Raw genomic sequence first — 12,299 nt, 5'->3', positions numbered from 1 at the left:
CCCTGGCCCCAGGGGTTGGGGTAGGAATCCCAATTTTACAATTTTGAAGCCTCATCTACCAAGGATGATTCTGACCAAGTTTGAAAAAAATCCATCCACTGGTTCTTGAGAAGAAGTTGAAAATGTAAAAGTTTACGCACGACGCACGACACACGACGGACGACGACGGACGAAAAGCGATTAGAATAGGTCACTTGAGCAAAGCTCAGGTGACCTAATAAATAATACATACATGTATCACAAAAGCCTGTATCATATCTTGAATTTACACTCCAGACTGAGTTTGTACATACATTCCTTTACATCTATAACATACATAACCCTCCACCACTGGGTCATGGTTTGAGACCTACGTGGGGCAGTCGCCAAGTACTGGCCGTAAGGTCGGAGGTTTTTCTCCTGGAACTTCGGCTTTCCACCACCAACAAAACCTGGCAAGTTCTTAAATGACCATATATAGCTGTTATCTAAGTACGTAAAACAAACCAAACATTTCTAACCGACCAGCTTTTATAAAATTACACGAGACATATATAAGAAAAAGGTGATTTGAACAGGCCAAAATGAGGTCTGAACTGGTCACTTTGGTCTGCTGCCTGTTCTCAATGAACACCCTGATTTGGGGTCAACGATCAAATAATACAGGTTCTTGTGTATTATATACAACAAAACCTGTCTAAACTGGTTCCTGTCTTATCTGGATCCCTGTCTATACTGACTTTAGATATATTTGTGTGAAGATTGACAATAACAGGAACGTTTTTATGTACAAACATTGCTGAAAGCCTTTGGAACCATGATCAGAAAATGATAAAATAATACATTAGAATACAAAGCACTTATTATAACTTAACATGGATCCCAAATAACTTAGGTATAAGCACATTTATACATTGTTGGTATTCAAAAGCTGATATGCAATGAAGTTCAACTGTACTGTACACACAGAAAAGTCCCCAGATACATAAACTTGTTCATATAATTTGTTCTCAATTAATTATCTGATTAAATTTTAGGGCACCAGCCGTTATACTTTGATGATTCTGACAGGGCAAGATTTGATGTCGGGGTAGGAATAAGATGTAACTCATCTACCCCTGAAATTTCATAATGAACTATTCCAACTTTTGAATTGGAAGAGTTCAAATATGTCTTCAGGGGTAAATGAGTTAAACCAGATTATTCATAAATATTCACTGTTGACTCAATGGAAATTTAAAACCGCAAGAATAACCATTACAAAACAGAGATGAATTCAGAATTAGACCAAGCAAGAGTTTTCATTATAATTGCCAGGAAAACGTTGTATATAAGATTATGCATAACATTGAAATGAAAGCCCTGGTAACAATTTTAAATCATGACAAGGCAAAACTGGAAAATTTATATTTAGCATCATACTACAGTATAACTACAGTGAAACCTGTCCGTAAAACCATCCAAGGGAGATATTAAAACCTGCTGTCTCAATAGACAGGTTGTCTTAAATGACAGTTGGTCTTATGATACAGGTGGTCATTAAAAAGAGGTGATCTTAAAGACAGACAGTTTTATTGCCAGTTGGTATAGTTCTGTTACAGGTGGTCATTATGGACAGGTACTCCTATGGAGAAGTGATCTTAAAGACATGTGGTCTATATATATAGTTGGTCTTATGTTACAAGTGGTCATTATAGACAGGTGATCTTAAAGACAGGCAGTTTTATAGACAGTTGGTCTTCTGTTTCAGGTGGTCATTAAAGAAAGGTGCTCTTAAATGCAGAGGTGATCTGTTGGTCTGTAAATACAGTTGGTCTTAAGTTACAAGTGGTCATTATAGTGAAGTGCTCTTATAGACAGGTAGTCTGTGTAGATAGTTGGTCATATATTACAAGTGGTCATAATAATGAAGACACTTATACAGCTGGTGATCTGTATAGACAGTAGGTCTGTATAGACAATTGGTCTGTATAGACAATTGGTCTTATGTTACAAGTGGTCATTATAATGAGCATTGATGATCGACAAGTGGTCTGTATAGCCAGGTGCACTCATAGACAGGTGGTCTATATAGACAATTGGTCGTATGTTACAGGTGGTCATTATAAAGAGTTGATCTTATAGACAGGTGGTCTGTATAGACAATTAGTCTTTATACACAGGTTGTCTGTATATATATAAACAAGAATCTAAAAATAATATCGTTTGTTTAGGTTTCTACATTCTTGCCACAGCTAAGGTCATATGACAACGGTGTCTACAGACAACAAAGCCACTCAAGGGCCGCTTTTAAGAGCCTTCTCCCTGAAATGTCTTAACTTGGAGACGTCAACATGACACTCCACCTGGTCTAGTTATTCCAGCAATAATCATGATCACCAAGTGTCTAGGGGACAAAACGCCAAAAAGAATGAGTAGGAAGCTACCAAGTATTGCAGTTTGGGGAAGCACATCAATTTTGATTTCTCCAATGTCCTCTTTAAGCAGAAGTCTGCCGATTCTACAAGTGGATGGAAGGTGTTGGGATGAGGCTTGGAGGGGTTACAGTACTTGCTTCCTTTGATCGTGTAGTGTGATGGAGCATGTCTACTTTTTCTTTACACCGAATTCATCCCGGATATGAGGTGTGGACAAGGTCATTTGATAAACCATCTGGATAAAACATCGACTTATGACCCGAGATTATATTTGATATCATATCAAATGATGACATGTATGCATAGCTGAGGAGTACAATCCATGCCAAAATGTTGACACCAGAAATAGGTTCAAAGAGGCGAACTTTAACACAGACACTTAAAACGTTATGTAGAAAAACCTAAAATTCTCAAAAATTACTAAACATTGTACTGATATGCAAGCATATTTGTGTATACCCAGTAAAATACTTACGTGACATGTTAAGAATCCGAATTCAAGAACAGAAATCTCACATTAAGTATAACTTGTGATTTATGGCTACACAATGTACACTTGTACACATAAACTTCCAAGCTTGTCCACTATACAAACGTTAAGTCCAGTCAAATGAACACAACAGAATACATCCACACACACACACAGATGTCAAACAGCATCCACCGTACGTCTAACACTTTTACATTTCGTAGCATTCGACAGTCGAATATTAATAGTTCAGTGGACCTGTTTCACAGGGAAATGAAATTATCGGTCTGTTACAAAGCAAACTTCTTCAAAAACATCAACACGTTATTCACGTCAACTCATTTGCATAGATAACGAGAATCGCCCACCGAAACTTTGTCAACTTCATTATCAGACAAAGATACCTCTCAAAAAACGTTTTTGAAACAGAAATTGGCAAACCGTTATATGACAAAACTGTCAAACGCGACAGTAGATATGAAATTTGATCAAAAATATCTGCTTCAACTTTGCTTCCACTTTCATATAGCTCTTAGTTTAAACTCATCCGAAGATTGATAAACCTTGAAATATATTTCAGTAGAGTACCAGACGTTGATAAGAGGAAATATTCGTAAAGGTATACATTGTATATATGGCGCTGTAGTCACTATAAACATTGTTATCTTATGCCTGAGCCTGCCTAACAACTCTGTGATTGATAACAGGAATTTGAGGGCTATAACTCATGATCAGATACTCCAGGTTTAATCCTCCGACCAGTCAACAATATGGCATACATTGAACACACAATATTACCATACCGGATGGTTTTGTTTACATTCTGACAAATTGATGTTTAAGCTGCAGGTCTATTTTCTCCTGCAATATACAGGGACAGTGCATCGACACCTGTTACTTGGACATTTCTTCAATAATAATCGCCTGAAGCTGATGAATTGTCAACTACATCAATTAATCATGATGACAATGAATTTGAAATCTGTATATGTAACAATTTTTTTACAAACAGGGATAAATCACTAATAAAGTTACATGTATATTTTTTATAAAACATATCAAATTTTAATATTTTTTCCCGATTTCAATATTTTAATATTTCCACAAAATTTTATAAATACATGCATAGTATGTATTCCAATAATAATATATTAATGACTATATATTCTTAATTATGCGCAAATTGAATTGTGTTAACAACTTTAAAGATCCCTGTCCCACAGCAAGCAAAATCCCACTGTTGTTTTTCGTACTTACAGTAACCTCCCCTTAATCAAATCTTGTTTGAGATATACAACTTTGGCGCAACAGGGTGCGGGTACTACCTCTCACCAGGTAGCTCAGTTGGTGAGAGTTACAGTATAATAATCTGAGCTCCTGTGTCTAGCCACATCGCATTTTTACACTCAGAACACTATTGTTGTTGTGATATTTTTTTTTAATTTACTCCTTGTTATTTTTTTTAATTAAAGTTCCACAAGGTGCAGTTTTCTTTTCAGGTTTGTTTTATTTCAAAGCTATAACAATCCTCGGGGAAAAGTTTGAAATACGTGGTTACAGATTTAGGAAGTGGTACAGAGACCCTAAATGAATACTTGTTATGAAATGACATCTGGACAAATTTTCATCAATGCTGAATGATACATTCTTTTATGATAAAAACTCTAATCTATAAATAGTTTCATAATTTCTATAATAACAGAGCATTAATTCATTCATTAACAAGCCATTCGGATTGATATGTCTGACCTGTGCCCCGCTTTGATCACCATCAAAGAAACTAACTTACACACAAAAACTTTAATGTTAATAATAACAAAGTCAATGGACCATGAAAGGTAGGCCGCATCCAGCATTTGATGCATGGGTTGAGATGTACTACCTAAGATGCATCTATGGTCCAAGTTTGGTTGGTCTAGCACTTATACTTTCAGTGAAACTAAATTTAACACTAAAACTTAATGTTGACGCCACCCAACGCAACGCCCTCGCTGGAAAAAGCAACACCTTAGTTTCGCTTCCGCTACCTCGTCACGGCGAGACAAAAACCACACTTATTACTTTATCACATACCCTAGGCAGAATGTATTTAAAAATCTATATGATTTAATTCATAAGGATTTAAACCTGCAAAAAGTCTTAGTAAAATTAACCTGCGTAATCAGTGACCTGTTGATTCTGAACAAATGGTATGGTTTTGGTGTTGTTTGATTTAGGAAGGTAAAATGAATCATTGCTAAAATTTTAGGAGTAGACCATGACTATCTAATTGTTTATATATATATATATATATAATGTTAAGTGATGTGTGTATGGCTATATGTATAGAAAACCAGATATTTCCCCAACTCCACTCAACCCACGATATATATTAAGGGCGTTGAATGGTTCTAAATCAACATGATTTACCTGTAAAATCTACCTGTATTTGTATACTGAAGTTACCGGAGTGTTGCCTGTATTTGTTCACCTGCGTATTACATGTATTTGTAATAACGGGGCGTTTTACTTTTTGACGACTTACCTTGGCCAGGGGCTGGTGTGTTCATAGGGTACTCAACATTCACCTGTGATACATGTATTTGTAATAACGGGGCGTTTTACTTTTTGAAGACTTACCTTGGCCAGCGGCTGGTGTGTTCATTGGGTACTCAACATTCACCTGTGACACGTGGGCGGGCTGGTCTGAAAAGGGAAAAAAATAAAATTATCTTCGTCCGGATGCTCAAGAAATAACACACATGACAATCTCTACAACCAACATTTTACTACAACGTACCAACACATTATTTGCTATATCTATGCTATCGTTATCGCAGTTCATGCTAGATTTTTCTCATCAAGACCAATTGAGATCTATTTATACCCTCTTATGTACTTGAAAAATATAGAACAAGATTTAAGATTATGATCAGCTTTCTGTTGAACATCAGGAATGTAAAAATTCCAATAGCCTAATAATTATAACCAGGTGGAAAGATGATTGTCACAGGGCTTGTGAACATTTTAAAATTTACTATGGAAAATCTGCCTAATAAATTGGGACAAGAAAAATTTGGCAGCATCTAGGCAGCATCTACGTTCTGTCCTCGAAAATCAAAATTGTTTTACCTCTAATATCAGTCTCTGATCCCATACAACTTGAGCTTAGTGTCTTTCTGAGACTTACAATATGATCTCTTATATCCTCCGGGGATATCGCTATGAACATATTTTTTTGGTAATTTGTAATAACAGAATGATACGTAAGCATTAGTCTGTGCTATCTATATATGGGGATTGAATGCCATTTTTTTCAATGTTCACGATGGTATGAATGCAAAGTTAAAAGATACCTAGCTTATAATTTACTCTGAAGCCAGCACTATATTTGTTCAATATTAACAGTTATTGATGTCTGTTCATGTAAAATGTATCATCAGTGGAAACAATATCACTAGAGTGTTAGTTTACAATGGTCTCAGAATATTATGCAAGGCAATTAGGAAAAGCATCAATGTGACATTGATCAAAAGGTACTCTGGGGTATTACCATCCCACGAGAGCTTGAAGATGGGGCTGCTGAAAATGTTCCATATATAAATATCTACAATGAAAATTTTATATAATCTTAGCTTTTAATTTTTTTTTACAATCTAAAACTGAGCTGGCCATGGTATGAACTCTAAAATAGTAAACCTGGGAAGGCCATAGGCATATAGCCTTCATATCACCAAACTAACACCAATCCTCTGGCAGTATTTATATAGGGATTTGTAGAAGAAATGTAAATATATATATTTATATCAGACGAGGCGTGTGGTATATTGCTTCTGCTTTCTTCATGAAGTATAAGGCCCTGCCATGGCCATTAGACCAGCACCAAGATTAACAAAGATCTCCGTGTGTTTATATGTATTCATAAACCAATAGGATGGTTGAATCCTCTGAACAGGTGATACAGCAGGTTTCTGATGAAGGAAACACCATGTCTGGTTAGCATACTCTATACCAGGAAGTTTTTGTTGCAGTTAAAATTTTGCCTTTTTTGCCCTTTGCAATTAATAACTCATTCACCCTAAAATTTCATAATGAACTATTGCAACATGTCTTCAGGGGTGAATGGGAGAGTTCAAAATGTGTCTTCAGGGGTGAATGGGAGAGTTCAAAATGTGTCTTCAGGGGTGAATGAGTCAAGGGCGAACTTATCATTACAGGAAATATTTAGTAAAGTACAGTTTACCCTATATAGTAATTATATGCATAAATGTGAAGGATGAAATTCGGGGATCCTTAAGCTTGGAAATTTAATATAGAAGAATAACATTTTAAGCATTCCGAGTAAAACCGTTTCTCAATCTCATTAAAATCCAATGTTCATTTACAATTGCTGAGGTGATATGTATATTTTAACATTTGCATTTTAATCCAACTGAAAGGTTTTGTATTCTGGAAATCAATGGTTATCACTTATGCTTAAATTGGTAAAAATCCTATCGAAAGAAATCATAAATGTCTGGGTCAGTGAGAGCTATAACATGTCGAGTTAATGATAATATAACTGCCTCAAGGTTTATGTTAGATCCAAAGGACAGATTTACGTATACAGTAACATAAACACTATAGTGTATACCAGCCAGCTTCTGTGTTAACAGATTAACTCATTCACCCCTGAAATTTCAAAATGAACTATTCCAACCTTTGAATTGGAAGAGTTCAAATGTGTCTTCAGGGGTGAATGAGTTAATGCTTTATCCTCTGGTGTTAGCACTTCAGCCTGACACCAATACATGTATAATCAGGAAGAACGCTGGCATCTAGGAATCCCCAACACCAGTATTGGTACCTAAATCTTCATATATACATTTATTACAAAGCCTTGTTGTCTTAACATGAATTCTTTGTTTTAAGCTTCCTGGTAACATCTAAATTAAGTCATTTGAAGATGTCATCTGAAATTTGTCCAAGCTTTAATTTAGGTAGACTGATTGATTGATTGATTGATTGATTGGTTTTACGTTCGCTTCACTACCGAGTAGTTCTGTTATCCAGCAGCAGATGAAGAAGAGACAGGAAAAAGAATAGATTTAGGGATAAAATATAGACTGGCCACCATCTCTAGAATATTAAATAATTAAGAAAAAAAAATAACTCTAATAATTTTGATCACTTGGATGTCTGATTCTAGTTCTAAACTAGGGAGAGATAAGCTAGTAGTAAAATGCAGTCGAGAAATTCTTCATAAAAACTTAGGGGCTGGTGGCCTGATTGTAGATAGAGTATGGAGTGAAGGAATAGAAAAGGGAGACAGAGGAGAGAAGGAGCCGTCTATCCTATATGTATGAATGTATAAATCTACGTAGCACTTATATACTGTATACAGACATTAAAAAAATATTTTCCTGTTAAACAAACACAATTATATGTCGCTGGTTGTTTTGGGAAATTATTTTGAAATTATGAATGTTGCAGAAATGAATCAACCCATTAAACATAATGCCTGCTCAGTGGTTAACCCTTTCACCCCTAGGTAACTTTAGTGGACTCTACCATGCATTTATGAGGACGAGTTCATTATGGTCTACTGTGGTGAAAGGGTTACGCTCCTGCAGCTTTAAAATCAAGATAATCAAGGGACTGAATACCCTCATGGTAGAGCCAAAAAAAATATATATTTCTTTTGTATGGCTTTTTGCTCTAGTCAAAAGACAAAAAGCAACTCTGGATTCAGGTCAGGAAAAATACCTTCAAATTGGAACTCTCCTTTTCATATATGAATAATGTGTGTTATTACAAATAATTTTAAGTAAATTTCATATATTTTTTGTGGGTGATCTATTAAAGCAAATTAAATAATAAGAATTACACGTAATTAGATGTCTCGCCTTTGTTCCCGCTTTGATCATAAGATTGAATGTGTGAAGCATTGTTAGTTTGACCTGAAGTTCGAAATATAGGGCGCATTCAGCATATGATGCTTGGTTTGAGATACACTCCATCTGAAACAACTACAGTCAAAGTTTATTTAGTCCAACACTTTAACTTTTTGATACAGCAGCATGAAACACACAGCTAAACGCAATAGCTAAACATTGATGAAGCTGCTGTCAAAGTCACTGGACCGCAAAATATAGGGCACATTCATCAGCATATGATGCATGGTTTGAGATGCACTACGTCCAAAACCTGAACATTGATAAAGATGCTGTCAAAGTCACTGGACCGTGAAATGTAGGGCACATTCAGCGACTGATGCATGGATTGAGGTGAAGTATATAAGACGCATGTAGGTAGGTCCAAGTTCGGTTGGTCTAGCACTTATACTTTTTGTTGCATAACATGCTGACAACACATTTGGACTTTTTATTTACTTCGCATTGTGGCAGCGACAGTCTGAAATCTACTGAATGTCCTTTTTAACATATTTCGAGAACACGACAGCAATCTACCTGCACACCGATTATATACTAGAGTTACAACATCAAACACATAGTTTTAAAGCCCACCAAGTGCTGTACCCGGGCCATCACAGGCCTCACCGGCCAGGCCATTCCTGGCCTCTTTCTCTCTCCAGAGGCTCACATTCCCGAACCTGGAATCCCTGTCTACCCTCGACTTCTAATCTAGACTACTTCTTAAATCTTCCCCAAGTACTTTTCACCATCTTATACAACATTAATTAATCATGATTCTGGCACCACACATTGTACATATATAATTAGGCACGTTTGACAATTTAATCTTACTTCTAATCTAACTTTCCCCTAGCTACCAAAACAACAATACTTATATGTATCATATATGGCAATGACAGTTATCCCTGTCTAGTTTGGGGAGTTCACATTCTCATTCCTATCTCTATGTCATCCATGACGGACCTTGTTAGAATATAGGTAGAAACAGTTAACCCTTTCACCACTGTAGACCATAATGGACTCATCCATATCAATGCATGGTAGAGTCTACTGAAGTTATACATAGGGATGAAAGGGTTAAGCAAATTCCCTGGTTGAAAACACTCAATTTAAGGGTCCAAAATCGGGAGTTTCCCTCCTTAATAGGGAGGGTTGGCAAGTATGAATTGTTGCTATATTTATTTCATTTTATTTATTATTCATTGAAGTCCCATGGAATATTGTTTTCTTTTCAGAAATGATTTATCAAGGCTAAAGTCATACCACAAAAAAAATGTTTTCGATGGATAATCACAATTTTAGATAGTTTGACGGGATCCTTAAGTTTTGGTTTTAATCTAACACTGGCTTTTAACATGTGTACATTTATTGAAAAATATGTTAACCTTTTACACAATACATTATATGACCACCAGCATTAAACTTGCATTTCTCTACCATGATATAGATATAATGCTGTAAGCTTTCTGATATGAAATATTTACACCAGCTGTCGTAACCCTCTGACATTTTATCACAGAGAAATATTAACCTGTACACTTCCCGTGACATTTTTATGACAAACTGACCGGCCCACTAACGTTTAGTGTCTGTAATGTCCAGCTCCTGCTATATGTCATTCCTATACACACTGACCCTTATGAACTACTGACCACTAGTGACAACCACTTTAATACAGCTCTGTGGCTGACCTTCAGGCATTCCACTGTGATGTACACAAATCAATGTCACTTACAGATTAATTGACCAGTGTGCTGGTCATTGGTGAATGCAAATGATCTTGTGTTACCACCGATTATTGGCAGTCAATTGACTGTCATCACCATTCATGTCAGCTCTTATTTACAATTACTTATACGGTGTCCACATACTTAAGGGTATATGCTACCTTATGTATTATTCCTAAAATCTGTGTAAGAGGTTTTTCTCTATCAAAGACAATTAGTTAAATTGCCATGCCTTAAAGTGTCAACTTAAAATGTCTATTAAACAATGTTTGGTTTGAAAGTGCCCACCTCCATGGCAACCATACATCTACTGGGTAATGGCATTTATAGTGTTATGATACACGTGTAGTTTACTTGGTTAAGTACACAGTGGCATTTATAATGTGGAATATTTTTATAGGTATCAGTGGAACTGTAATTATTTTTTTTAATTCCAATTAACATGAAATTATATTATCAATCAAGTGAGAGTGAAGTAATTTTTTTCTACCTTATAATTAATAATTATCATCAAATCAAATCTCAATACACATAAGTTTCCACAATTTTCTGTTATTAAGTAGAACACTCCCCACCATGCATTGTATACCAGTTGTTTGATGACAGAAACAATGTGAAAATGTCAAACACATGTCGTGATGAGTTACAAAATGTTTAATAATGCATGAATATGTATAGTGTATGTGACAGTGTGCATGTACAGGGCTATACATTTACATAGGGCTGCAAGCTTAGTCGCCTCATAAAATATCCTTTTTTGTCACCATTCAGTACAGGCCACTGCAGGGAGTTGTTAACAATGTTTTCCTTTGTCTAATGTATATATGATATAATGGTCCTTGAACATTGCCTTAGTTAACTGCTAATTGTGAATTCAGTTCCACACTTATACATGTAAAACTACAATGCAAAATTGTTTCTGTGCATAGAAATTTATACAGCATATTTTCTTGTTTGAAGTTACTCTTTAGCTACAAGGGCAGATCTCGACAAAACCTCCACCAATCTGTTTTAGTTGGAGTTTTTTCCCAGACTTTTAACAACAACTTTGATTTACAATTTACACATTTTCATCGGTGTAACACTTGACCTAGTTTCATATTTTTTTGGGGATCATTGGACATTTGTATGCCAATCTGTTTGAAAATCTGTGATCAGTACATGGGAAAATTTTAACCTTCCTCAAAATAGTTAAAGTGCCAGTAATATTATATATCTTTAATATTCTTACTTTGGGTAACACCAGAAAATATTTTCTTATTAGCAGGGTTATTCCTGTGCACCGGGTCTAACAAATTTTATCAATATTTGAAGCTAGCTCTAAGGTCCACTAGTCATTTTTTTTGGCATCCCGTACCTCCAACCTGAGGATTTTTTTTAGCCCTAGGCATTTTTGAGATCTCCAACCTTCCTTGAATTATGGAAAATTGAGCACATATCGTACACAGTACCTGAAACCACTTTTGTTCCTTTAATCGAATGCTTTTATTAAAGGGCCAATGCAGTGAGCTTTAAAAAATGGTGTTTTGCTAGGAGCAAAATCTACTGAAAAATAGTGATTCTTTTACATTTTTAAATTATAGATTATAATTTTACAAAATTAAAAGTTACATGAAATACAGACCAAAAAACTGTTAAAGCCTTGTCATCTTAACAAAATGCAAATTTGAGAAATATCTGAAAATTACACAAAAATTAGAGCTTCTTGCCCTACTCAAATACTGAATGCCTATAGCTATATATGCATGGATTTAAATTTTGAATTTCCATATTGCAACTTATAACAGATGGATGTCTGATATTTTCCAAATGT

At 35.5% G+C, this 12,299-nt stretch overlaps 1 protein-coding gene across 16 annotated transcripts in view; it reads right to left on the bottom strand.

Moving 5' to 3' along the window:
• The window catches only part of LOC110448383 (anoctamin-5-like), an 89,492-nt gene that overhangs the window by 73,218 nt on the left and 3,975 nt on the right, over positions 1-12,299 (bottom strand). For 14 of the 16 annotated variants that reach the window (XM_021494581.1, XM_021494582.1, XM_021494590.1 and 11 more), the window contains exon 2: positions 5,485-5,550. In XM_021494581.1, coding sequence (XP_021350256.1) covers positions 5,485-5,550 — 66 coding nt within the window. Of the gene's footprint in view, positions 1-2,871; positions 3,187-5,389; positions 5,439-5,484; positions 5,551-12,299 lie in introns of those variants that run through there. The other 2 variants (XM_021494593.1, XM_021494597.1) reach the window with 2 other exon arrangements.

The sequence above is a fragment of the Mizuhopecten yessoensis genome, unplaced genomic scaffold, assembly GCF_002113885.1.
Source record: "Mizuhopecten yessoensis strain PY_sf001 unplaced genomic scaffold, ASM211388v2 scaffold4025, whole genome shotgun sequence".
NCBI classification, from domain to species: domain Eukaryota; kingdom Metazoa; phylum Mollusca; class Bivalvia; order Pectinida; family Pectinidae; genus Mizuhopecten; species Mizuhopecten yessoensis.
The sequence above is the reverse complement of the archived record's forward strand: the minus strand, read 5'-3'. Positions and strand labels throughout refer to the sequence as shown.